At 39.6% G+C, this 27,829-nt stretch overlaps 1 protein-coding gene across 1 annotated transcript; it reads left to right on the top strand.

Annotated features, from left to right (window-relative positions):
* Positions 1-220: 220 nt before the first annotated feature.
* Positions 221-26,937, top strand: KLHL7 (kelch like family member 7). The gene is made up of 11 exons (XM_054057776.1): positions 221-425; positions 6,600-6,702; positions 7,709-7,802; positions 8,937-9,061; positions 10,831-11,006; positions 13,594-13,768; positions 15,160-15,302; positions 20,312-20,552; positions 23,455-23,656; positions 23,936-24,033; positions 25,683-26,937. The coding sequence occupies exons 1-11, from the start codon at positions 306-308 to the stop codon at positions 25,964-25,966; spliced, it is 1,761 nt and encodes a 586-aa protein (XP_053913751.1). The 5' UTR covers positions 221-305; the 3' UTR covers positions 25,967-26,937.
* The last annotated feature ends 892 nt before the right edge of the window (positions 26,938-27,829 follow it).

Here is a 27,829-nt window from a genome sequence, read left to right as displayed (position 1 = left end):
ATTATAAGGCCAGCTTGAATGGGGTCTTTTGAGCCGCCTGGTCTGGTGAGAAGTGCCCCCTCCCATTGCATTGGGTTGGAACTGGATGGGCTTTAAAACCCCTTCCAACCCAGCCCACCCCAGCAGTAACACTGCCCTCCGGCCAGCGCGCACGCGTCCCGCCCCGCCCCCATCTTTGTTTACCCTGCGCGGACCGATGACGTCACCGCGCCCCGCCCCTTCTCCCCCCCACCGGTGCGAGCGAGGGCGCGGCGGGGCGGGCCCGGCCCTGCCTGCTTGGGGCCGCGACCGAGAGAGCGGGGAGCATGGCAGCCGCCGTGTCGGAGAAGAGCAGCAAGAAGAAGACGGAGAAGAAGCTCGCCGCCCGCGAAGAGGCGAAGCTGCTGGCGAGCTTCATGGGGGTGATGAACGCCATGCGCAAGCAGGTGCGGTGGCCGCTCCTTGGGGGGGGAGGGGGTGGTGTGAATCTGTCTGTGAGTGTCTGTGAGTGTCTGTGTGAGGGGTGGGGGGGGTGTGCTGTGTGTCCCGTGTGCGGGCGTCGGGGCTACGGGACGTGGAGTCATAGAATAGTTTGGGTTGGAAGGGACCGTACAGATCAGCTATTTCCAATCTCTCTCCATGGGCAGGGGAGCTTCCCACCAGCCCAGGCTGCCCAAGGCCCCATCCAACCTGGCCTTGAACACCTCCAGGGATGGGGCATCCACAGCTTCTCTGGGCAAACTGTAACCTCACCACTCTCATAGTGAAGAAATTCTTCCTTATGTCCAGTCTAAGTCTGCCCCCTCCAGTTTATACCTATTGCTCCTAAGTCCTAGAAAGATTGCGCAGATGTGGCCTTAATTATATATCTAGCAGAAACTGCTTTGCAAACCAGTTCTATTGAATTTGTGATTAATGGTCAGTAGATTAGAGAGATACAAGCCAGCGTGTCATAGCAGAGAGCAAAAGGATCAATGACAAGCAGTCAAATCAGACACTACTGGATTAGTGGAAATGTGACATTAAAGATGAAAATAGATGCTTCTTTGGAGATAGTATTAAACCAAGGATTGTCAGCAGGTTTGACATTTTTAAGCAGATTGTGCGTGGGTCTCAGGTATATATATCATGTAGGAGACAGGCAAAATGCTTTCCAAATTGTAATGTTTCTGATTCTTTTCATCTCAACCCATCCTAGTCTGTTTTTTTTTTTCCCCAAAAAAACAACCTCAAGGCTATTCTTCATTTATCCCGAATCAGTGCTTTTTTTGCCATGTAGCTAGATGTAGGAATTTTTATTGTGTTATGGCAAAAGGAAGGTTGGTACAAGTCATGGCATTGATGCTCATGGGAGCTATAAACTTCAAGGAGAAAATGGACTTATCCCCACATTAGCGAGTGGGGCTGCGGGGCTGCCCGCACCTGAGTCTGGCAGCAGCGGGTGCTGGGAGGGTGGCCTCAGCACGATGCAAGCCTCTCCCACTGTGTGAGGCAGCCAAGTCCCCACCGTATGCCGGCAGACAGTGATGAGTTCGGACCTGACCTGTACTGGCTGCGTGGGTGCTGAGGGTAAGGAACACAGTGGATCCGCTCCCTTATCTACCACCACCCTGCCTGTGGTTGTTCTTTGCTGTAGCTGGGACGGAAGTCAAGCTGCAATCATTTGCTGAGTGTGTAATAGAATCATAGAATGGTTTGGGTTGGAAGGGACCTTAAAGATCATCCAGTTCCACTCCCGCGCCATGGGCAGGGACACCTCCCACCAGACCAGATTGCCCAAGGCGCCATCCAACCTGGTCTTGAAGGCTTTCATCCACAACTTCCCTGGGCAACCTGTTCCAGTGCCTCAGTACCCTCATTGTGAAGAGTTTCTTCCTGATCTCTAATCTAAATCTTGCCCCCTCCAATTGAAAGCCATTATTTAAAGCCATTATCCAGTCATTCGCGTAGCCCTTTTCACCCCCCTCAGGCTTCTAACAGATTTGAAAAGATGTTGGTGCTGAATTTTAACTGGGAATTCTTCCCTGGCAGTGTACCCCTGTGAGCAGTGTCAGGGTAGTGAAGCTGCAGCAGGAACACCAGAGTGGCCGGAGCCAGGGTTTGATTTCACAGGTAGTGTTTTGCCTTGTGCTTCATTCCAAATGCATCTGGCCGTCTGGTTAAGAAGCCAGTGGCAGTGTAGGGGGCTGGTGACCTCATCTCCACAAATTCTGATCTTTTTAGCAAATCAGATCCCTACGTCAGTAGCATAATGATTATTAAAGGTGGCTCTTCTGTTTACCAATAGAGCAAGCTGTAATTATACAAGTGGATTTCAATTGAACTGTCCAAATTAAAAGAAATGTTGATTTTTTTATTACTATTGTTATTGGTTTTGTCCTTAAAAAGCTCAGACCTCTGGTACAAGAGTGGAAGGATGCTGTTTGTATCTCCTTGCATATGAAGAAATCCTCCCTCACAGAGGAGCTGGCTTGATTCTGGTAGTGTGGTTTATTTAAAAACAATGATGTGGAGTCACGATTAAAGCTGACTCTGAAGACAGCTGTTTAGTAGCACCTAGGGGCTATGCACTTATCGCTGTCATATGTTGCATCTTCTAGAGTTTAGCTGCTTGTCTCCCAGTGCTAATCTTGCCAAAGGCTCAGTCCAGCTTTTAGTTCATCAGCAATCTGGGTTCTGGCCTAGCAACTGTTCTCAGAGTGTAGATTCAGCTTTGCTCGAGCACTTCAGTTCTGTTCTTCTCTTGTTAACACACCGTCAGTTGTGTTGCCTGCATAAGCCATTCCGTGAAACTAAGCTCCTATGTGGAAAAAAAAAGAATTGGTTTCAACAACTTCAGGTAAAAGTGTTAAGACTTAGAGCTCATGATCTACTTTTTCAACATAGGCTTTGTTCTGATTGGATAAACGTATTCCAAGGTGTAGCAGAGTTCATAACTTGGTTCATCACTGTGTAGGTCACACCTCTGTCATTGTTTACAAGGGGATGCCAGATGCTGTTATACTTTGTAAGCAGATAGAGGAAATACTGCCCTCTCTTAGGAGTGTGTACAGACTCTAGCACCGGAAAATCACAGTGCTTTACTGTGTCGCTACTCCAGTTATGTGGCATCACATTGTTGTTCTGTATGAGTACCTCATCTTTCAATATAATATAAGTGCCAGTTCTTATCTTGTTTCATGTTGCTCTAAATAGGGAGATATAGGATCAGGATTAAGTGCTGTGTAATCTTTGTGTACTTCCGATTCGAATTTTAAAATGCCTTATACGTGGAGAGGTGCAGCTCTGAGTTTTGCCTTCTATCAGAGTTTCCTGGAAACTTCTAATGTGACTTCAGATGGTGCCTTTGCATATACCAAGCAGTGCTAACTGCTCCAGAAATTCTTGCATAGTTGATGGCACTCATGCTTCTTTTAGTTCTTTGTAAGAGGAGGTTAACTATTACTGGAGGGAGTGGGGGAGGTGTGATTATATAGGATAAAATTAGGAAGTTGTCAGGAGCCGGAGAAAGAGGTGTTAGTTCAGCTGATGAGTTGTGCTGAAGTTAAGGAAGATTTATAGGCAGCTCTTTCTTCTTGTATTTTGATAAGTCTAGGGCCATGCTCTGGTTCTAAAACCTAAATGTGATAGGAGTTTAAAATTTCCTGTGATGGAAATAGCTACATGAATGTGGAACACTAGCTATTTAAATGCATTAGTTTAATGCTGTTGGAAAATGGGCCAATTGGAAAGTACAGCTAGCTTTAAAGAGGCTGGTTTTTGCATGAGCTGGGATCTATGGGCAGCCTCTGTGAATATGGGAGTTTGGTCTATGGACATACGTGTACCTCGTACTGGTAAAATGTTGAGGGCAAGTGTGTTTAGTGCACGGGGGGCTTCTTGATCATCTCCAATGTGAGATGGCCCATGACTTTGTAGGTTTTACAGAGCTATTTGACAGCCTGTCCATAAATCCTTTGTTGCAGCTTTGCAGCTGAGTGGAGGTCACCCAAGAGTGAAGTAATTAGGAATGAAGCCAGGACAGAGTTGCAAGGTGTTGCTGAACCTGTTAGCTGGAAGATGAAGTGCTCTAATGCAAGCTCATGCTCAGGTGTGTCCTTTGGTTGATGAAACACCAGTCATCTGTTGCCTCATTGAGGCAACTCAGTGACACTGGCAGGTCCTTCCGGAAAGAAGTACAGAAATCCTCAGAAGAGCATTAGTTGAAGTGGAACAGTCACACCCAGAAACGTCCTGGGGGGGAAGAAATGAAAATGGTGTTCTATTTTGGCTGACAGATATTTCTTCCCACACCCTGAGAGGCCTTAGAATGTCAGAGGTGCTTCAAGTGCTGATCAGATGCACTAAACGTATCTTAGAAATGCAGAGTGGAGTTCAAGCAACTGTTGCAAGTCTTGGCAAAGCTTGCCCACAGGATTTTATGGTATCTTGTGTTGCTATGAACCAAGCATGCTAGGAATTTCAACTTGTAAGGAATCCGTGAAACTTTTCTCTTGTTGTCTCTTTTTATGTTGTTTCAATCCTAAATGGTTTGAAGCAACAGTCATACAAAGGAAGCTGTACGTCACACAAACCCCCTTCTAGCCTCTAATTAAAACATTTTTTAAATGTGTTATTTATATTTTGTCCAATGTGTGATTCTGAGTGTTCTTCACAAAACTAAAAAATGGGTTTATTTTAAGGGGCTGCATTTATGGATTACCAGCCTTGTGAAGTTGTGCCCTGGATAATATTGTCTCTACGTGGAAAACATTCTCATGTTGTTCCAAGCAAGTATATACTTCCCACAGCAGAAATGCTCTTTTTTGGCATTAGTAATGGGTGTAGGGAGGTGTTTCTGAAGTAGTGCCATAAACTAAAGGTAGTAATCGAAAATTAATTCCTGTTTTTTAGGAAGCAGTGCTGCTCAGTTTTTCTCTCTTAATAAAGAGGATTATATAATTAACTGTAGCATGGTGTGCATTTATTTTAGTCAGTATGTTCTTAGAAAGGATACCATTTGAGAATCGATCCAAATTATGTGGTTTTATCCCATTCTCTTACTTTCATGTCTCCTGACAACTTTTATAAGTGCTGTCACTTTGGTTTCTCCTTCTAGTGCATGACAGTTCACATGTCTAGGGGAGAAGATACCTGCTTACATACAAGTAACACACAAATGAGAAATAACTATTTTTCTTGTTCTGAAGGAATTTAGTTGCTTGTAAGGTATGAAAGCCTTCCCTAGAAACTGTATTTTGGGGATATATTTATTTAAAATGTTCAATTGAATGCTTTGAACTTGCTCATTGCTTTCACTCCAGTTTGGTAATATGATGACAGTCCAGATATGAAGTTCCTATGAGTTCTGTTTGAAAATCAGCAGGTGAGTAGAGACACGGAGGGATGATATAGACAGTGAGATCGAGTGCACCCTCAGCAAGTTTGCAGATGACAGCAAGTTGAGTGATGCAGTTGCCACGCTGGAAGTACAGGATGTAATCCAGAGGGACCTGGACAAGCTGGAGAAGTGGGCCTGTGCAAACCTCATGAAGCTCAACGAGGCCAAGTGCAAGGTCCTACACTTGGGTCGAGGCAATCGCCATTTTCAGTACAGGATGGGGGATGATGTGATTGAAAGCTGCCCTGAAGAGAAGGACTTGGGGGAGCTGGTCCATGAGAAGCTCGACATGAGCTGGCAGTGTGCGTTCACGGCCCAGGCGGCCAACCGTATCCTGGGCTGCATCAAAAGAAGCATGGCCAGCAGGTCGAGGGAGGTGATTCTGGCCTTCTATTCCTTTCTTGTGAGACCCCACCGGGAGTATTGTGTCCAGTTCTGGAATCCTCAACATAAGGATATGGAGCTGTTAGAATGGGTCCAGAGGAGGACTACAAAGTTGATCAGAGGGCTGGAATGCTTCCCGTACAAGGACAGGCTGAGAGAGTTGGGGCTGTTCAGCCTGGAGAAGAGAAGGCTGCAAGGAGACCTTATAGCGACCTCCCAGTACCTGAAAGGGGCCTACAAGAAAGCTGTGGAGGGACTGTTTACAAAGGCTTGTAGTGATAGGACTAGGGGCAATGGATATAAACTGGAGAGGGGCAGATTTAGGCTAGGGATAAGGAGGAAATTATTTACTATGAGAGTGGTGAGGCACTGGCATAGGTTGCCCAGGGAAGTTGTGGATGCCCCATCCCTGGAGATGTTCAAGGTCAGGTTGGATGGGGCCTTGGGCAGCCTGGTCTGGTGGGAGGTGTCCCTGCCCATGGCAGGGGGGTTGGAACTGGATGATCTTTAAGGTCCCTTCCAACCCAAACTATTCTATGAAAATGATGTAATATAAATGCAGCCCATGCCAGGTTCTGCAGAGCCTGTGTTACTGGAAGCTGATGTAAGTGCCACAGGAAAAATTTTATTCAGATTTCCTATGTTGCTTGTGACCATCCTTCGAGTACAAGTTCATCTATAAACTGAACTTAACTTTGACTTTCCGAAAAATCTTTTTATTACATAATTTTTGAGTTCTGAGGATTAAGAAAAGTCATGAATTTCCATAAGCTGTTTTTAAAAACATGTTGTTGAAAGATTTTGGAAAATGCTGATCTCTGTGCTTTTTGTTTGTCTGTTTTTTCTCCTGATTTAGAAAACTCTATGTGATGTCATTCTTATGGTTCAAGAAAGAAAGATCCCAGCTCACCGTGTTGTGCTTGCTTCGGCCAGTCATTTTTTTAACTTGATGTTTACTAGTAAGTCTTTTCAAAATCCATTTGTGATAAACTTTTATGATGGTATCCTGTTAGATTTGGTGCTGGCAAGCTGCTTATTTTATGAAAGTTACTAATTTCAGGGATATAAGTATATAAAGTTATATGTATAAAGTTACTAATTTCAGGGATGTAAGTATAAGTGAAGGTTTCCTCATTTCGTGTCCTTCTTCCATTCATATCTGTTCACCCTTTCCCTCAATTTCCCTTTACTTCCCCTTTTGATCAAGTTAAGTGTTACTTCATATGTAAGCTGTCTTATTATTTGGGGCCCATACACTGTATTAATGGAGCTGGGTCTCCCTCCCTTAACTTTAACATTGAGAGGTTTTGCTTTCATGACAGAATTTGTCTGCCCCATTGCTTCCCATCATTAGGCATGTCCACATATAAAATGGGCTTTCAGAAGTGTAAGTATTCTTGCATTTGTTATTTTTACAAATCCAGTTATGTAGTGTCTATCTTACTTTTTTATGCCTTAATGATGGATTGTAGAATTACCGTGCTATAAAACACACGTGAAAGTCAAGTAGAAGTACAATAAGCATGCCCTCCAGTGGTCAGCTTGTAACCAGCTGTGGGCAAACTCAGTGCAGTGTCTGGATGTGGGGAGCTTGGAGGTCTCTCTCTTGTTACCAGCTTGAATGTGGAAATCACTTTTGACAGTGCAGTGTGTGCTTCCTGTTTTTTTGTAATGCTAACTTGGCGGTCTGCAGTCCAGTCAACAGCATCTACAGCCTTTTCTACTTAATACAGTTTATCATCATTTACATAACTGGTGCTTACACATGCTTGTGTTATCTTGTTTGTCCCACTGTCTCCTTTCTTTCCGGACTTGGATTAGTAATCTTGGGAAAACAGCAATCAACTGTGTGCAGCTTTTTAGCAGGTTCCCATTTTGTTTCTTCACTTTATTTTTTCCTCTTTGCAAAACATATGGTCACTAGAGTGGCTTATTGATGTAGTTCATCTTTTAATCTATTTGCAGCAAATATGCTTGAATCTAAGTCCTTTGAAGTGGAGCTAAAAGATGCAGAACCTGACATTATTGAACAGCTCGTGGAGTTTGCTTACACTGCAAGGTAGTTTTGTTACTTAAAACTGACACTCTTTCTAGGAAGAATTGTAAATGATACAATATTAAAATAACGCTTTTATGATTCATCAGTTTTGTTACCATTGCAATTCTTTACTTTGTTTAAGGTCTGATGTAATGAGGCCTTCTATCCTTCTTCCCGTTTCCTTTTTATTTTATCAGTGGGAAGCCCTTCAGAGTAGTAGTTGTCTCCAGAAAGCAATTGAAAGCACTTAAAGCTTTTGACTTCAGTGGTGAAGTCAAATGATATTCCTTATTGTTCTGAAATCCAGGCCCTTATTGATACCAGCAGGGCTTCTCTTCATGACCATGGTAACTATGACACAGAACCATTTCCAGGAGTTACACCTTTATCTCAGGACAGGCAAGATAGATGACTGTTCTGTGAACAGTATATCCTTCCTGTCTCAAGTTATCCATACATGTGTGTGTTTTAGTTTTTTTGAACAGAGCTTGTGCAGATGACTAGGATTGTAACAGTACTTGTTAATCAGCTTTTATGAACTATGGATGGTAGGCCTTTCATCTTTGTACTAATGGGATTCACTCTTCTTAGGAAGGCTTTTAGCTTGCTTTGAGACGAATATTTTATGCTCCACCAGTGGTGAGACAGTCATTGTCAGCACCCCAGTCTCCACAGCACTTCTCTGTGGGTTCTGTACCTTCACTTGAAGCATTGCCAGACTGGTTGTTCTGCCTGTGCCACTCTAGGCAAATCAGCCAGAGCAGTCTTGGCAGTGAGCGTGGAGAGATTTTGCTGATGCCTCTTCTGGAGCAGGAGACTGTCAGGAAAGCAGCTTCTGTTCATTTCCTATTCTGTGCAAGTGGTTCATTGCACAAGCCAAATCAATAGTATCATACTGCAGAGGGCCTGTATTAAAGGCTTGTTCTTTAGAATCCAGGACTGTTTACTCTTTCCCCTTCCTCAGTAAAACAGATCAAATTAAAGCAATTTGAAAAGATCATGGAGAAAGGCTGTGTCATCAGACTGTGTGGAAGATTCTGGAGTGAACACCAAGGAAGTAATTTTGCCATTTATGTGAATTAGTGTAGTTGCTTTTTTATCTACAACAGAGTAGGTGATTCCAGTGATGCTAATTTGACACCTTTTGTTTTGCAGAATCTCTGTTAACAGCAATAATGTCCAGTCTTTACTAGATGCAGCAAACCAATATCAAATAGAACCTGTGAAAAAAATGTGTGTGGACTTTTTAAAAGAACAAGTTGATGCTTCCAATTGCCTTGGTAAGAGAAATGCAATCTGGAATTTACTGTGTTATTCTTTAACTTTGCTGTTCCTGAAAAACAGACAGTATTGTCTAAAAGACGCTAATATATGGCTAAATCCAAGCATGTCAAAATAATTTTACTCTGAATCCAAACTGTTGTCCCTTGCCATAGACAAAACGATCTAGCAGTTTTCTTTGCCAGTATCAGCATCCGCTGACTGTGCTAGGTCTCATCCCAGCTTGGCAGCATCCTGCAGCTTCTTACTTGTTAGAGAAACTCGGCTCTTTAGGAAGGAGGAGCTTTCAGTTGTTGTTACTGTACTTGGAGACAGAATTTGCCAGAGTTGTGATTTCTACAAAACTAGCATGTCTTCTGAAAGTATGAACAGGATAAGTTTAGGTTACTTTTGTTTTCTAATTGCTCTTCATTTTGACTGACAGCCATGAATGTCGTATTTGGGCAGGTTTGTTTAGTCTGTTCTATAGCCCTAACGTGAACATGCTGTTAGAGAAAAGGTAAACAGGTAGGACTAAATGCTTTTTCATGCTTAATATTTGGCACTCTTTATTTAAGCAGAGATTAAATATAAGCTAGTTTTTAGGGTTCCTTAGTATTACATTTGCCATGTAATTCTCCACGTAACATCTCAGTCGCATTATAGATGTTGATAATATCCATAGAAATGTCCAGCTATAGCTCTTAAACAACTGCTGAAAGAAAGACATTACCTTCTAAGGAGTGTACCACTTATGCTTGCTTTGAGGCATATTCCCTCCTCTCGTTTTTCTTAACTAGAAAGTTAATTATGGTCTGTAACGCTTGTATAATTTGCTGATTTATGGCAGAAAAAAGATGGATAAAGATTTCCTCAAGGCCTTATTTACAAGTTGTAATGTGTTCTGTGTAGACTCGTAGGCAAGCTCATAGTTCACCTTAAAAGAAATGTATTTGAAAGAAACCATGGCTTATTTTGAATCTCTTGAAATTTTGTCAAGAGGTCATAGACTTGAATTTTATCTTTCTAGTTTGCATTTTACCACTTGGAGCAGTTCAGGCTAGTTGCAGCCCAAGGGCTGGTGAGTTATTATATCCTACTTGCCATCTCTGCAGAAGGAGGAGGAAGACTAGCATGATGAGCAAAAGTTGTTGCTGAAAAGCTCTGTGCTTGCCTGGTTTCTGGTAGGAAGGTTGGAAACGATGCTTGTCAGTAGCAGGTGCTGTTTGTACCTTTATGCCAGCCTTTTGCCCTTGCAGCAGCATCAAGTTGACTTTTCTTTTTGTGTTGGTTTGCTGCTGATTGTGCTGCCTGTATGGGAAAGTCTCAACACACTGTGACTCTTGAAGGAAATGGCTTGGTTGGTGACTGCTACTGCATGAGCAGATCAGAGGAGATGATAAAACCTGGATCCAGCTTGTCAAGCTGCTCTGGGTAGACTTTGTCATTTTGATATGGCTCAGACATGGTTAAGGTACTGTTACCTGCTTCGTAATGGGGAAAGAAACAGTGAGGAACTGTGCTGGTGAGATAGTTAATACGGCAAGTGCTGCAGGTCTGATTCTCCAGTTAGTTTAGCAGGAATAGAGTTCAGCAGCTTGTGCTTAGCTTGCCTGGAGTTGCAGGTAAGTTATGATAGTATGTGTTCTAAAGGAAAAGCATGGTAATAAATATTAAACTGGGGTTCCAAGTATCACTGAAGTGATAGTAATTTTGTTCTTTTTTAAAACATTAAAGGTAATTGCAGTTCAAGTTTGGAAGGGTTCCTTTCTTAATTTTTCCTCCATAGGTATAAGTGTGTTAGCAGAATGCCTAGACTGTCCAGAACTAAAAGCCACTGCAGATGACTTTATTCATCAGCATTTCACTGAAGTTTACAAGACAGATGAGTTTCTTCAGCTTGATGTTAAGCGTGTAACACATCTCTTGAACCAAGATACATTGACAGTGAGGGCAGAAGACCAGGTGAGATCCCTGTTTCATACCAGCTGAGAGCATTGAACTTCACTTTCTTTTTAATCAAGGATTGGTCTAAAGTATCTCACTTCTGATGTTCCTACAGTATATGATGCACATAGTGCTTGCTAAGTTGTAGAATAAAAGATGCAGCCTAGCTTGGTCAAAAGCAAGCACTAATGAATATCCACATTTCAGGTGTGGTTATTACATCTTGTTTTGGCAAACTAGGAAGAAAGAAGTCATAAAACGAGGAAGCAAAAGTTTCCTTTATTGTGGTAGCTACAGGGCTTCTGTTTCCATAGTATGTGAGTTTAATGTATTACAACAGTTCCTTCTGGATTTGAGTTCGTGTGCTATCAGTGAAAGTGAACTACTCCAAAGTGGTAAGCAAACTGTGCCTTAATGGCTGCATGTCTCTACCCAAGTATGGTCTCAGCCCGTTTTGGAGAGGAGCTGCTTGTGATGTAAATGTATGCCTGCACAAGTTAAGCGTGGGTAACTGAGGGGCTTGGAAGCAAAATGAACAAAACATTGAAAGCTAGATGCATTTGACAGTGATGAATTGATGGAAGGCCCTTATTTAGTGTGGACACAGAGTTTAAGTGGCTGAAAGGAGTTTGTCATTTCACTCAATGAAAAGTCATGATCTGTGGTAGAAATTACTTTCACACCTGTCCTATTTGGAAAGCTTGAATCAGCTTATAGCATAGCTTATGACATATGCTTGTTTGCCAGGTTGTTCTTCCTACTGCAGGAGAATGGGAAGAGTTATAGGTATCTGCACTGCAGCCCAAAGAGGTGATTGCAGGGTGGTGCTGCTGGGAACTGGTTGTAGCAGCTCAGTAAAATAAGTTGGAAACAAACTGAGCTCTTGCTTTTCTATATATGCTGTTCTGGTGCTTGAACTAGGTAATGTAAGTTTGTTTGGGTGTGTCACAATGAGTTGACTCATATCATTGAAGTGCCACAGAGGGATCTCATAGCTAAGATGGTATGTGTATCCGTTTAGATAGAAATGGATGTTTTCCTGAAACTGAAGTTTAGCTTTCACAGAATTAATGTGTTTCTTCAATGTATCCATCGCCATAGAAAGCTTCAATGAAAACGAGAATTGCTAAGAATGAGGAATAAGATGAAGTATCATGTTCAGGTATGAGTTATGTTGCAGTTCAACGTTCTTGCCACATACTGGGAAACATTCAGGTCACAGCATAATATTCTTGAAGCCGGAAGTGGTGTTTGGCTTGCAGCCAAAATGACACTTGGGAAATTTACTTTCTTGAAATTTTGTTGGTAAGGCAGGATGGCGTGCTTTAACTTGGCAGCAGTGGTAGCAATTTTGTGTAGGCAGCATGAGATCATTAAGCTTCCTTTAGGAAAGTGGCAGTATTGCAGTATGAAACTGCAGAAGTTTGCCAGGGATTCTGTAGGAATCATATTTCTCAGGAGAACTGCTGGAAAGTTGACTTGTGTATTGGTGTGAAGCATATTGACATGTAGCAAAAAGAGGAAGGTAGCTTTATTTAGTGGCCTTATGTGAGTAATGTTTCTGTTTATGAAGGACTGGGACAGTCTTGTTGAATTTCCTTAGCTGATGGACTTGAGCCTTAAATATTTTTTTTATTTCTTTACTCTGCTTTGCTCCCTGATTACTGGCAGGATTACAGCTGAGGTGGTTCAGCAGTCCTTCTGAATAATTCTTCCATTAAATGTCTTTTCAAGTTATATGTCAGTCCTTCACCACTGATCAGTTTCAGCTGCATGAGTAGGTATTGACTGGCTATCACTTGTAATGAAGTTAGTACTGACTCTGGAATGGCAGTACAGTAGATAAACTTGCTGTGTCTGAGCAGCATGGAAGTGTCTTAGTGTGTAGGTAATATTAGATTTTTCTTTCATTCCTTCTTGACTGAGAGGACAATAATAAACAGAGCAGATTCCTTGCTTAACTTCTCTGTTCTGTCCTCCTTGTTCTCTAAGAAAACCCATTTGCCTTTCCTGTAGAGAGGAGATATGGAGGAGGCTCTCTGGTAAATTTACGATAGTCTGCAGCTAAAACATTTAATTTAAATGGTCCCCTTTCACTACAATAGCAAGATGTTTGGATCCCAAACACTATGATTTGGTAACAGTTTCCTGAGTTGACAAAACAATTTCTATGTCAAGTAGAAGCTATTTAAACATTTCTGGTGAAGTATTAGCTGTGTTATGGCAAGGAACTGGGAGCAGATTAGAGTTAACTGGGTATGGGGGTTACCCACATAAATGTGGATTGTGGATTCATGCTTCCTATTTGGAGGAGAAAAATGCTAAATAGCAGAAGTAGTGTTTGGGGTTTTTTCATTATGCAGATAGGTTTTATTCTGTGGTTGAGCATTTGTTTTGCGTAATGTCTGAGCATGGTCTCTCTTGGGGTTTGGTTGGTTGTTTTGTTGGGTAGTTTTGGAAGATGGCAGTGGATCCCCACATACTAAAATGTTAGTATAATTTAACCTCCAACAAGCAGAAGAATCAATTTGGAGCATTATAGTTGTGTTATTTGTCTTACTGTGTGGTGATGTACTTTATCCTTTCCTTTCTTTCTTGTTTTAAGGTTTATGATGCAGCAGTCAGATGGCTGAAGTATGATGAGTCAAATCGCCAGCCGTTCATGGTTGATATTCTTGCTAAAGTCCGATTTCCGCTTATATCAAAGAACTTCTTAAGTAAAACAGTTCAGGCTGAACCACTTATTCAGGATAACCCAGAATGCCTTAAAATGGTTATCAGTAAGTTGACCCCTAGACAATATCTTTTAATATTCTGTATAATTAAAAAAAAATACTGTGGAATTTTTGAAAATGGTTTGCTTTAAAATCCTCTGACAGCACTTTCACATCAAATTCATTTGACTTTGTTCCCTCTAGGATGCTGTTGTTTAGTTGAAGTTGGATTGGCAGATTATCAAGTAAATAAAGCCTAGGTTATGTAACAGAGTGTGACTTTCATTTCTTTTCTCCTAGCAAATGGCATGAACTCCATGACGAGTAATGGAATAGAGATTTGTCAATGAGTTGTTAGGGTAATTGGAAGTGTTAGTTTGCCTGTGGGACAGGCTGGTAACTTCAATATTTTTCATGTTTACATCTGAATTAATAAAAAATACTTTTTGTCACAATTTTGAGTATTATAAAGCTTCCCTAGGGAAATGAGAATGTTAAGCATATGTTGCGATATTTTCATCTCAAATATATCCTGTCCATTGAGCCTAAGGACAGTTGCATTCTCAAGGTGCAGACGAGGTGGTGAACAAGCTTCCCTTTTGTTTTTTTGACAGCATTCGCAAAATTATATGTGAGAAAGAAAAGCTCAGATGTTGATAAATATTCTCAAAGATTTTTTAATTTCAGTAGTGGTTAACTAGTTGGCTTCATTTTAGTATAGATCTAAAAAATGGTATGCAACTGTTTTCCTTCAGTCAATGACCAAGAGTCAAATTAACCCATATGTTGGTAAGTATTTGCTGACTCTCAGCGTCTGTTGTATTTTGTGTGACATGGAGTTGGGTGCATTGTTTAAGAAGGATTTTTGTTTGTCTGGGCTTAGTGGCTTGTAACGTCACTAATATTTTTGCATTCTTTGGAATGTTTCTTAAGAGGATGCTTATTTTCTTATACCAATTGTAATTAATATTTTTCGTTGTCAAGCTGAGAACAAAAGTGAATTTCATTAATCAGAAATCAGGGGTTGAGGAGGTGGTCGTGGTTGATTCCTCATGGCATTCAAGTCCCTTTTGTTAGTATTGTCCTCTTTAGGCTCCCAGTTCTGCCATTCCTTTTCCTTGGATTTCCTTCCTTTTGCCTGTTTCAATGCAACAAATGTAGTTGCTTGCTGATATTGGCTAAATGAGCACATCAGTAAATTGGTATATAATGTGAATCCGTATCCACGTCCTGCTTTCATGTGGAGCAGCATTTTGAAATAGAGTGTAAATCTGGATGTATGCTCCCATCCTCATGTGCTGCTCTGCTTTCTCCCCTTTTAAATCAAAGCTTTATAGGTATAATGTAGAAACTTGGTTTCCCACTTTTCCCTCTCCTCCCACCCCATTCCCTGCCACTGAAACATGCCTTTCCATATATGAGCTACACTGGATCTGCAGCAATTATCTTCCTTCCAGGTGGCATGCGATACCATCTACTTTCCCCGGAAGACAGAGAAGAGTTAGTGGAAGGTACGCGACCAAGAAGAAAAAAACACGATTATCGCATTGCTTTGTTTGGAGGCTCACAGCCCCAGTCCTGCAGATATTTTAACCCAAAGGTAATCATCACCTCAGAATGCATTAAAATTCACTGTCTGTAATCTTACATGTTTTATTTGCTGATGACGTTAACTAAGACAATGATCTACAAAATGGTATTAGCAAGGATGTGTTCCCTGCCTCTTGGATATACAGTTGGAAGAGTATCGGTAATTAGTTATTTTCAAATCTGTGTACCTCGATGTATATTTCATTTTCAGTAGAATTGTTACGTGTTTGTTTATTGGCAATATTAGATATGAAGTTCTCATAAATCCATCTGAGTTGGACGCACGTAGCAATCAATTCCCCACAGGTGGAACTAAACAAAAGGTCACTGAAACATCAAGCAATCGCTTGGGAATACGTGGTAGTCTGTGTACATGTGCATGCACGTATATGTTCAGAGAATAACTCAAAGCAGGTTTTTATTAGCACAAGTTACATTATGGGCTTGTATGTTAGCGTAGAACACAGTTTTAAAGTGTAAGATGTTTTTTCAGTGCATTTATTACAAATATGTAACCACTTCTAAATCCCAATGGTTCACAATTTTTTTAGTTAGTCAAAATACATAAGGAGAAGAACTGGGAGCCGAGTACTCTATAAGTAGAAAAGACTGAGTTTCTACAACAAAAATTTAGAGATGGCCAATTCAGAGCAAGCAAGCAGGTTTTGCCTGAAATGTGTTTCTATGTTTCCTGAATAAAATTAAGCTACAGGAATGGTGTATATTTCAGCTATGCAGACTAGATGGTCTAGAAGCATCAGCCGCATGCCCAAGGTTTATCTATACTCTAGTTTTACCAGGCAAGTACATGCAGTAATACATAGAAAGAGTGGACTCTAGATTTTGAGATCACACACACGTAGTGAGTGATTTGTTGCAGAACTTCCCTTTGTTCTAACTTGGCATATTAAATGTTTGTGGTAATTTTTAAGTTTTGTGTGTTACCTGTGGGAACTTTATAGTCAATGTGAGCCCTGTCAAATCTAATTCAGACGGAATGAGCTGTTGGGATGTGTCTTGAACTCATCATTCACATTCCCTTATACAAGATAAAATTGAAGCTACTTTCTTTGAGCACCAAGCCTGGGGAAAACCTACCAGCTTTGACTTAGTTTGAGACACCTTTCCAAGGTCTGAGTTGGGGAAGCCTTCAGTAGGGTTTCATTGTTTTCTGACAGTTACTTTATTACTTTGGCCCCAAAAGTTTCTTTCATTTAATCTCCAGTTACCGAGGAACAAAGCTGATTTTACGCAGGATGGAAAGTAGCTTTAAGACTTATTGTCCCAGTCATTAATTGGCAGTGGCATTATCAGCATAGCACATATGTTCTCTTTACCTACCTGACAGGTTAAATTCTCTAAGCACCTAATGTGAGTGGTGGTCAGAACTTGAAAAGATGGGGATTGTTCCTTCATCACTCTTCATAAACTAATATACCCCACCAATTGTCACCATGTATTTTCTGAAAACTTAAGAGTGTTGGAAAAATAATTACCTTGATGCCTGGTGAGTGGGAGTGACAGGCAAAGTTACAACTAAAAGAAGAGTTACATATGTGGTTAGGTGATTTTCAGTCAGCCCTAAACTATAATATTACAAAGAAATCCGTTTTGTGGATTGTTTGAAGTCGTATCAATGTAAGCCTACGTGAAGCATTGGATAAAATAGCTTATTGTTTTTCATAGACTTCGTCCAGGTGTAACAACAAAAAAGAACTGAGTTTGGCCAAAACCTTGCAGAACTGCCTCTTGATCAAGCTTTATAACCTTGCATGTGGATTAATGGAGGGAGGAGGGTAGGGAAGAAGGAAAAAAAGTGGGTAATGGGAGATCCTGATTCTAACAAGCATGTCTTCCTTGAATGTTGTCCTAGTGCTTATATGCTTTCTTAGGTATTCTTAGCTAGCTTGTCATGTCTTGTTGAATGGCTTTTGCTTCCTTCCTTTCCAACTCTAAGCTGCTTAAAGGTCCTTTTCTGGATGTTTTGCTGGAGTATCTGAGTTTAATCTTTAACTGTGACAGTAGCTTCTTAAATGTGACAAAATAAGGATCCAGAAGCCCTGTTGGATTAGCATCATGTATATGCAAAATAAGCGTGGGGTGCAAGGCTCCAATGCTGCAAATACTATCATGTTTACTTCACTTTAATTAGCCTTATGAAAAGATAATTGGAGTGTCAGAGCAGAGAATTAAGGTTGTGTATATACTCCTCCAAGGTTCAGACCTTGGGAAAGAATTGAAGTTTTGATTATCTGTTGAACTGATTGAATTGTGACCTAGACCTTCACTTCTGATTTTAATTAAATTCAGTAATTTAATTGAACTCTTTTACGTTGGCTAAAGAAACAGTTGAAAACGATGGTTATGTTTCTCCTGAAAATATTTTCTCAGTTGTGATATAAATTTAAATCATTCTAAGACTATAAAACTAGTGCAAAAAAATTTAATTTTTGATTATTTTGCATGCAAAATCAGTCTCTAATGTTGATCTTTATTTCCTTGTTGTCAAAACGGGTTCTTTAAATAAGAATGGATTGGATACTGTGTTATTTGTTGAGACCCTTGGTGTTACTTTAAGTCTATATTTGTTGTCTATGTTGCACTGTAACTGATTTTTATTGGTGCATGTACTTCATCAAGAGCACAGTGATGCAACAAGACAGATGCAGATAAGCGTAAAACTTGTGGAACAATCTGGTGCTATTGAGTAGAGATATTTGTTTTCACAATACTACTAGAAATCCTAGATGTCCTAGTAATGGTGATGAGAAGCATTTTCTTGTTGAATTTTCCACAGAATATTTTTTTAAAAGCTTCTCCCCCACTAGCAGCTCGGGGGGAGGGAGTAAAATACTTAGTTTTATGAGTTCTTGATAAAAATTTGTGCATGACTTTATGGCATTTTGAGAGAGTGATGTGCTTATTCTTTAGACATTGCTGTCTCTAGTGACACGTAATGCCTGGAAGTTTTAACTTTTTAATAGAGTGAAATCCAGCAATGGCAACTAAAAAAGCAACAGATGCCGGGCATCAGTACTTCTTGATGATTAATGGAACCAGCATAACTTTTATGGGGAGACGGTCAATAAGCTGTTAGTGGGGAGATTGTCCTTATTAGGCATGTCTGCTGTTTTCCCTGACAAACTTGGAAGTGGAGGTATCAACTGAAAATGAGAGAAAAATCTTAAACAAAAGCAGTTACTTTTTCACATCACCCATAATTAAATGTGCCATTCCTGTCAGAGGGTTGTGTGGCTGCTAGGAGTTCAGATTAGTTTTAATAAGTGATTAAATTCATGAAAGAGGGAAAAGCCTTTAAAAGAGCATTAAAATCAAAGCTACAGCTTCTGCCTCTAGTATTCTGCATCACAGTTTGTTGAAAATGAAGATCAGCAGGGAAAGTGTCACCATATACCTATCTTTGTCTTTCCCTACGCAGCCCCCCAAAGATGAGGCCTGCCACTGCCCAGGGCTGTGTGGATCTCAGCTGTGGCATAAAGCAACTCTTCTGAATAATTCTTAAATGTGTAAAGCACATAAATTGAAGTAAATTTTGTGCAGACTAGCACTGAGGAGCATTACAAGAGAATGACCTAAATTGCCTCCTGCTGAAAGAGGAGGATACTGCTGAATATGCTCAGGTTATGGCTTTTTGTTTGATAAAGATGTGGATGAAATGGTAGCTATGAACTGAAGCCATGAAAGTGGGTCAGATCACAGCCCTTTGTAACACTAAAGTGAAACAACAGGACTTTTTGTAAGAGTATCAGAAGTTTGAGCTAGAAAATATGTTGATCTTGCACAATGCACTAAGACATTTTCTTAAGATTTATGCAGCTATTTATTTTGCCATGCTGTAGTATGGCTTTCCTTTCTAGGATGCCCGAGGACCTGTTTCTCGCCATAAAGGGCCACATGCACCTGCCAGCTCTTCTTGATATGGGGGATGCTACAAGAAAAGATTGTAAGATGTTTTGGACTATAACATGCTCTGCCTTTCTTTCTTTGAACCCCCATGTAGGAGTTGCTGTTCTTCCTCATTGACCAAGGTGTTTGAAGTATGTCCTTGCTAAGAAAATGTAATGATGTAACGTCTTGTGTGAACCATTACAATGAAGGTCATTCAGCAGGTTGAGCTAGACCATCCTGAGGTGGCACAGATAACAGTTAAGGTCCCATACTTTCCTGTTCGGTATAGGATACAAACTATGCTCATGAAATACGTGAGATGCTGTTACTCAAGAAGCCTTTCTTGTACTGTATACTCTCCTGGTCTGCCATTGGTTGCTGAGTTTGGTGTTCTTAAGGCTTTGGGAAGCATTACTGCCGGTTATCTGATACTCGCTGGTATTGTCAGTCCACGCAAAATCAGTTTCTAGGCAACATGACTGCCAGTATTTGTGATGGATCATTACTCTTTCTCATGCTGTCAGCTGTGGATAGTTATAGATCATTTGTGTTCTGTAAATTCTGTAAATAAGCTTCTAGTTGTCATGGTAATAAAGTATGTATCAGAGCTTTTTAACTGAGTTGCTTGTCAATTTGGATATTATTTTTTTTTTCCATCGCCTTTGTTTGGTACATTCTGTATTTTATTTTTTTTAGAAAGAATCTGTTGCTATATGTAAGATGTCTTTTTCTATCCCTATAAAAGAAACTGCAGTCCTGCTTTACGGATCACATGCATTGTTTCTGAGACGATAGCAACAAGAGGTCAGTTCTGTTGGGGAAAAAATCCAAGTGTTTTTCAGGGAAGCTGTGCTGGGTGCACACAGGGAATAGGGAAATAGAAATTCTTAATGTCATGGTTCATTTCAGCTAACTATGTCTGTGTCTAAGAGAATTTTTCAAGAGTACGCCTGAGGAGTATTCTTCAATAAACAGTGTTCATGTTTGTTTTCAAAAGGAACTTTAAAACTGACCGTATCTAAATCTCTATGAAAAGCTCTGTTTGAAAAGCACTGGCTGTGCAGGTAAGTGTTATAATTTATTAGACATTACTTGTTCTTTGTAATGCAGGATTACAGCTGGACAGACATCCGATGTCCCTTTGAAAAGCGCAGGGATGCAGCTTGTGTCTTCTGGGACAACGTAGTTTATATTTTGGGTGGTTCCCAGCTCTTCCCTATAAAGCGAATGGACTGCTACAATGTGGTGAAGGATAGCTGGTATTCCAAGCTAGGACCTCCAACACCTCGAGATAGCCTTGCAGCCTGTGCTGCTGAGGGCAAAATTTATACATCTGGTGGTTCAGAAGTGGGTAAGACACTAAAAATCTTTAAAACAAACCAAAAAAAAAAAAAGCACAAAGATAGATACATGGAAGTTTTTCTGGTTTTTTTGCATGACTGTTGAAAAGAAACTGCACGTTGCCATGTTAGCCTACTGAGTTTATTTCCACATATTTAGGATTTTATCCTCTCCGCAATTCAACAACCTATTTCTGTTATTTTTCTTGAAAGGTTTCACTGATAGAAATTTTTATGCTGTAGCTAATGTAAACAAGTGAAGTACACTGCATCTCTTAAAAGTTAACTGGGGACAAGCAAATATATTTGGGGACTCTCACTCTGTTCTTAGCTTACTGCTATAAATCCACTTTATAAATAAAGCATGGTTATGCAATGCATGGCCAGAATAACTGCCATTTTGACATTAGGACTCCTTGTATATAGCATAGGTTGGGCCCGATTAGTTTGGGGTTTTTTTAAGGGGAGAAAATGAGTAAAAAAGCTTTTGAAGCTACTGCTTTTTGGTGAAATCACACCTGGCCCTATAAAGGAATTTCTCCAGATTTCTGTCAAATGGTAGAAGTTATCTTCTGTTAGTTTGTTATTCTGTTACTTTGCTTCAGTAAATGGAAAAATAGGACTTTCTTCAGGTGTTGTTATTCATCATAGTAAAAAAAAACCCAAACATTGTTTTTTTTTCTCCCCAAAAAAACCTAGTGGGTGGCTTCTGCTATGGTGTTATACCAACATTTTAAACTTTATTTGTCTAAATCTGATATATCATCAACAACCCAAAAGTTGGAATGCTATATCCATAAAAACATAAAGCTTTAAAAGGTGTTGTCTGGGGGGAAAGAATAAGGGGGGGGGGGGGGGGAGAGAAAGAAAAAGAAAACAAACTGGAAAAAAAAAACCCCAAACCCTAGAGCCAGGGGAGAAAATAGTTAATAGATACTGTAGAATTCTGCTTTGCTGCAGAGAAAGGTGAGCAGAGGGGAAGAAAAATGGATATTCAGCACTGATTATGACAAGTCATTTAATGGAATGTTGTAACATTTAGGCAGTGTCATCCAACTTCTAAAGTATTTCAAGAAGGCTTATGTAGTGGCAGATCAGACAGTTTCTAGCTGCCACCCAGTGTGGTAAATGTGAAATAGCACCTTTCCCATCACTTGAAGTAGGCATAATGAAAGCTGCATTGAGAAACTTGGAATGCTACAAAATCTCATCAATCTTTATAGTTTCCCACATCAGTCCACGAGGGCATATGGTGCAAACTTTGTATAGTTTAATTTCTTTCATTGTTAATACAACTGCAATGGAAATTTTAATTTAGGAGTTTTCTTTGAAACCTACCCTCGCATTACTGCGCAGTTTCACTCTGCTTTCTGTAAATATTATTCAAGACAGAATAGTAAAAGCTAAAAATTATTAATGGAGTTTATTTTGCCTGTACCTTTTTTCTGTAGAATCAGGTGAACACTGCTTGTTTGGAAAAGTCTGTCTAGTATTTTCTAATTTTGAGCAAGCAATTAGGTGAAACCAGTAGTTGGAGAAAATGCTGCAGTGTTTAGCTGTAGACAAATCTAAAAATCGCATGATTTTTGCATTGATTGAAGAGTTTGGTAAAAAAAATTACTGTGTTAGTCCATTACAGAAAACGGGGCTTGTTTTATCTTTTTTAATTGATGGGAGTACTGTTGTATTTGCGATAGCTAGCAGAGTTTGAACATACTAAATTCTTCCACTATATTTAGGCACAGGAAAAGTATTTAACATACTGTCAGCATACTGAAAATGGAAGATTTTCCTTTTTTAAAAAAGACCTTAAAAACAGTTCTGCAGTATTTCCTATGGATGAGAATTTCCACAGCTTCAAAGCAATACAGATGCATATTTAGATGAATGAAATATGTCCCACCCCATAAAGTTCTTCATATTGAGATTTACATGGTAGGAGTAAAACACAGAGCTTATAGAAATCTGCTCCTGTATTTTGGGCCTGCAGATATAGCACTGTTTTGAGGATTCAAATCTCCAGCTGTTAGTGAGTGCTGCTAGGGTGACACACTTTATTTTTAGAAGTAGAAAACCAAGTATAAAGATGCACAAGAGAAGGCAAGTTTAACTGTTGTATGTGAATACATCTGTTGAAACAAAGCAGAGAAGAATCCTGGTTCTTTTCTGAGAAAGTTGTATCCAGCCTTCTCTGCTTTGGCTATCGTTCAGCTAGTCAAGCTGCTGATTTGAGCACAAGTCTTTAGGCTCCCATCTATTTTCATTAGGAAAATTGCCTTTGATTTCAGTAATGGTTTTATTGGCCCTTGAGGGAGGAGTAGACCAACCTTGCACTTCCAGAAAATAAGTATATGCCAGCCCCCAGGAAGAAAGTAAAATGGTGAGGAGTAGCTGTCTTGTGGTTGCTAATAATTCAAGAGTGACGTAACTAAGCTATCTAATTCCAAAGGCAACAAGTCTTATGGGAATTGGAAAAAGTCACATTGCTTAGAGAAAACTTGTGAATCTGTAGTAAGTTTATAAAGCTGGTTTTGTCATTACATCTGGAAGTTCAATATATTTCCAAGTAGTGAGAGCAGCGTGAGATGATGATATGATCAGTAATTTATATACATCTCTGTTCAGTGTGTATTCCATCCTCTAAGAAAAAAAAATCCTTTTTTTTTTCAAACAAACAGCAATTTTATAAACTTACTTGCATATTGTGGAACAGAAGAGTCAAAAGAGTTACTAGTACGTACTTCCTGAATAGTGCCAAGTTTCAAGTTGGTTAGTTCTGGTTTTGGAGGTGGGAAGGCGGCTTTCCCTTTCAACTAAGGAATAAAGCATCAGTTTGATAATTACTGTTAGACTCTTCTCTTGAAAGCCAACCATAAAAATTAATGCCACTTTGGTGGGTTTCTGTTTTTTAAGGAAATTCTGCACTGTATTTATTTGAATGCTACGACACAAGAACAGAAAGCTGGCACACGAAGCCCAGCATGCTGACTCAGCGATGCAGCCATGGAATGGTAGAAGCCAACGGTCTCATTTATGTATGTGGAGGAAGCCTGGGAAACAATGTTTCTGGAAGAGTCCTAAATTCCTGTGAAGTTTATGATCCAGCCACCGAAACGTATGTATTGTATCAGTTCTGATTATTTTTGGTCATTGGTGGCTTTGATTGCTCTGTAAATAACTGAATTCTAGATGAATAGGAACAACTATGGTAAAGAATCTTCCCAAGTTAAACAGTAGTAAATCAGTTTATTCATTTTACTTAAAAGACAATTTTTCTAAGCAGCTTTCTTTATTTTATTATCTTAATGCTAGATTTTGTTTATGTATTTTATACTTATTTTCTAGTAACTAAATAGTTAATTTTCCTGTTTTGTTGCGTTTTATTTTTCCCCAGGTGGACTGAGTTGTGTCCAATGCTTGAAGCCAGGAAGAATCATGGGCTGGTGTTTGTAAAGGACAAAATATTTGCTGTGGGTGGACAAAATGGCTTAGGTACTTTTAAGTCTGTTAATTCTCTAGTGGGTCACATACGGTTTCATGGGGCACGTTTTTTCTTTTGCAAAGACTTTATTCTACTGTGTTCAGCTGAAAAACATTGAGCAGTACCATAAAATATGTCGTCTTGTGGTCACAGCCTTGTTACCTCCCTTCCTGCACCTCACTACTTCCTTGTATCTTATTTTATAAACTCTTACTAATGACAGTACTGTCCAATTCAAATATGTGCCCATAGTCCAGCACTGCAGTACTTAATACAGCTAAACCAATCATCTGAGAACAGCAAAGGATTTTTTAGTTCTTCATTATGTCTTTTGAGAGCTTTTAGCATTCTTTTAAGAGAGACAGGTAAAGTTACAGCCACTATTTTGGGACCTTCAGTCTAAAACATTGAGGCTAGTCAACTGTTTTAAAGTGGTGAGAGAATGACAACTCTTTTGACTGGTCTAGTTTTGTAGTATGACTTACTGCCACAGTCAGGTCATTCATCTCCTTCTCTTTAAAACTAGAAGAATAATAGTTTTATTATTACAGGAGAATCAAATTTTAATTACACAGGGCTTCTGAAATGCTTTTCAAAATGGTAAATTCTCAGCAGTGAGATTTATTCATTGCTATTTATGATATTTAGATTATTTGATTTCAGATTAATGTTATTTTAGAGCATGTGTTGTATTTATCTACTAAAATCAGCATGATTGAGTCCTAATGCAAAGATATCAGTAGGTGCATTTTTTGCGCAAACACTTTATCAACCAGTTATAGCCAGACCTGCCACTTTGCAAAATGTTATTGTATTTGCCAGATGCTCATTTTAAAGTGTGTACTATTGAAACAATAAGTTAAAGGATTATTTTGTGGTTCATATTCTGTAGCTTGACTGATTTAATTGTTCTTATTGTAATACAATGGGGAAGAGTTATGTCTGGGGTGAAATATTCATACCTCTTAACATTAGGTACGAGAGATTAAGAAACCTGTATATAATAATTCAGGGAAGTGAAAACTGGAAGTGAAAACTGACTCATTACTATTGTTAAAAAAGAATAATAGGATGTTCATAGATATCGTAAGGAGTGATTATTAGCCTGTTTCCTAAAAAAGCAATTCCTAGTCACAAAAATCTACTTTTCTCTAATAACTTTTCCCTCGGCCTTTTCCCAAAGAAACTTAGGCTTTTAAACTTCAATGATTTTAATACCATAATCAGGAGAGACATCCTCAATCAGTAAATGAGCAATATAGGTAACAGTTCTGGTGACGCCTCTAGAATAAAATGCTCTCAGTGTAGGGAAGTTTTAGTTGGATTCCTGAGTTTCAGTTATTGCCACAAATCCACAAGAAATTTGGCATTCTTAGTTCTTTTGTTCATGGAGTAATACGTTAGTATCTCTAGAAAGAGAGTATTTGAAACACATCTTGCTTTCAGTCTCCTTTTTTTTTTCTTCGTTTCTGTATTCATAAAAGGGTAAACAGCTAGTTTAGAATCCTGTAGCATTTTTTCAAGTTCTTTTTTACGCTAGGATTGATTTCTTTAATCTAAACCTTGAAAACAAAGACTAAGTTTAATAAAGCATTTGTATGCTGTAATTCTGTCCATATGATACATTGTAATAAAAGTTCTCCATTTCATTGCTTCGTAGGTGGCCTTGATAATGTAGAATATTACGATATCAAGATGAATGAATGGAAGATGGTCTCTCCAATGCCATGGAAAGGTGTAACAGTGAAGTGTGCTGCTGTGGGATCTATAGTCTATGTCCTGGCTGGTTTTCAGGGTGTTGGTCGATTAGGGCACATTCTTGAATATAATACTGAAACAGACAAGTGGATAGCCAACTCCAAAGTCCGTGCTTTCCCGGTGACAAGTTGTTTAATCTGTGTTGTAGACACTTGTGGGGCAAATGAAGAAACTTTAGAAACCTGAAGACCTGTAGGAGATGCTGAGACATTCTTCAAAGACTTGGGGAAAGATGGCTATTGGTGCTTTGCTTAAGATTACGGAGTCTTGTTAAACTGAGTAATAAGAAAAACTGAGATGCAATCTTGCAATTTGTATATACGGCATATTGTATAACATGGATTTTGTCATGCCCATTTTCTTGTCTGTTTTAAGAGATGGGGATTGATTTGAGAATCCACTTAGCTAGCGAAGATCATATGGCATCTTCCTTTAAAAGGACACTCTGTGTGGCCTTGTCAAAAATAGAACCAATCCCATAATTTAGAAGAACTTGAACCATTTGATGAAGATAAGATCTCCGGTTAAATGACAGTTTATCGAGCTCAGTTGCAGAGTCCTCATTTAATGAAGGTGAGCAAATGCAGCTTGGGTCACGAGAAAAGGAAACAGAATTTTTTCTTATTTATACCTACCTGCAAAAATTCGTACTAGGATGCAATGAAGATCTTCCTCAGGAAAGACGAAGGACAGCAGTATAATAACGATTCCCATGGTGAATGTGGATAGGTTATACAGCTCTTTAGATGGTGATAGCTGTCCTCTTCCAGTGACTTTCTTCCGTCATTTGCATGACTGCATATCAATTTTTAAAGTTATGACAGGCCATATATTTAGATTAGAGAAACCCTTTGCTAATGACATCTTTGGCATTTGGGAAAGCTTACACAGAAAGACTTTCTTTTTCTATTATGCTGAGGTAGGGGGTTGGTGGGGGAAGTCCACAATAATTGTGCACTATAATTAGCAAGTTGGAAACTTGGGATTAATTGTCAATATATCTTCCTAGGCATCAGACTGTACATACTGTGGATGCCAAACGATTAGGGAATAGGAATGGGAAAGCAGAGTCAATACAACAAACGTATTGATTTTCTTCTTGAAAATGACTGTTTTTAAAATGGCATGAACAAAGTCATTAAAGATACTTTATAGAAGTCTTCTGAAGTTGCACATGGTTATTAATCTCTGGTTTATAAGCATATAGTTCTGTAACTGTTTCCAGCCAACATGATAGTAAATTTCTTCCAGAATAGAATTTCAGCTTGTTAAGCTGTCAATGTCTATACTATGTACATCTTGCAGCTTTTGGAAAACTATACAAATGATGTATGTATGTCTGTCCTGCTCCGATGCTAGTTTGTTAATACCTGCATCCTAATTTTGTCACCTCTCTTCTAACTTGCTAATTTTTTCAGATCTGTTTCTATGAGACTATCGAATTAACTTAAAGTTGGTGCTTGCCTCTGGTACCTTGTGTCAGTGGTGGTGTGGATTTTTAGTCTGTTCTATTTCTGAAGATCCTCGAAGTTTGCATAAGTAGTATAAATTCCAGTTTTCACAGTCAGTGTTTCCTGTAGACTTCTTCCTTGTTTTCTCCCTCATCCTAACGACTCTGCATTTACGGAAAGTAGTAAAAGCACTGAGGGCTTAATAGTTGTTCCTGCAACTCAGTTCTTAATTCAGTAGTAAGTGAATGCTATGAAACAAGGGCTTCCTTGTTGCTGTTCCCCCTTGCCTTTCCTTTTTTCTGGGCCACGAAACAAATGTGTCGCTGCTGTCTCTGATCCTTAATTCCACAATACTGTGAAAACCAGGAGTGGACCGTGCACTTCAAGTTGTACAGGCTATTTTATTTTTTTACCCGCTTTTAAAGTTTGAAGCATCTTTTTCTGTATTTATTTTTAAGGGCTTAATGCTTTTTAAGCTACTGAAAACTTTCTAGGTAGGAGAGAAGGAAAGGATTTGTCAGGGAACAGGCACACACTGTCTACCTTCTCCAAGTGGCTGTCTTGGTGGTGGAGCTCTGAGCTTCTTGAACTTGGCTCA

Source organism: Cuculus canorus, chromosome 2, assembly GCF_017976375.1.
Source record: "Cuculus canorus isolate bCucCan1 chromosome 2, bCucCan1.pri, whole genome shotgun sequence".
NCBI classification, from domain to species: domain Eukaryota; kingdom Metazoa; phylum Chordata; class Aves; order Cuculiformes; family Cuculidae; genus Cuculus; species Cuculus canorus.
The sequence above is the reverse complement of the archived record's forward strand: the minus strand, read 5'-3'. Positions and strand labels throughout refer to the sequence as shown.

Coding starts and splice junctions, on each gene's coding strand:
- KLHL7 (XM_054057776.1), top strand. CDS start 306: ATGGCAGCCGCCGTGTCGGAGAAGAGCAGCAAGAAGAAGACGGAGAAG. Junction 7,803..8,936: donor GAGTTTGCTTACACTGCAAG/GTAGTTTTGTTA, acceptor TTTGTTTTGCAG/AATCTCTGTTAACAGCAATA. Junction 15,303..20,311: donor GCAGATATTTTAACCCAAAG/GTAATCATCACC, acceptor TTTGTAATGCAG/GATTACAGCTGGACAGACAT.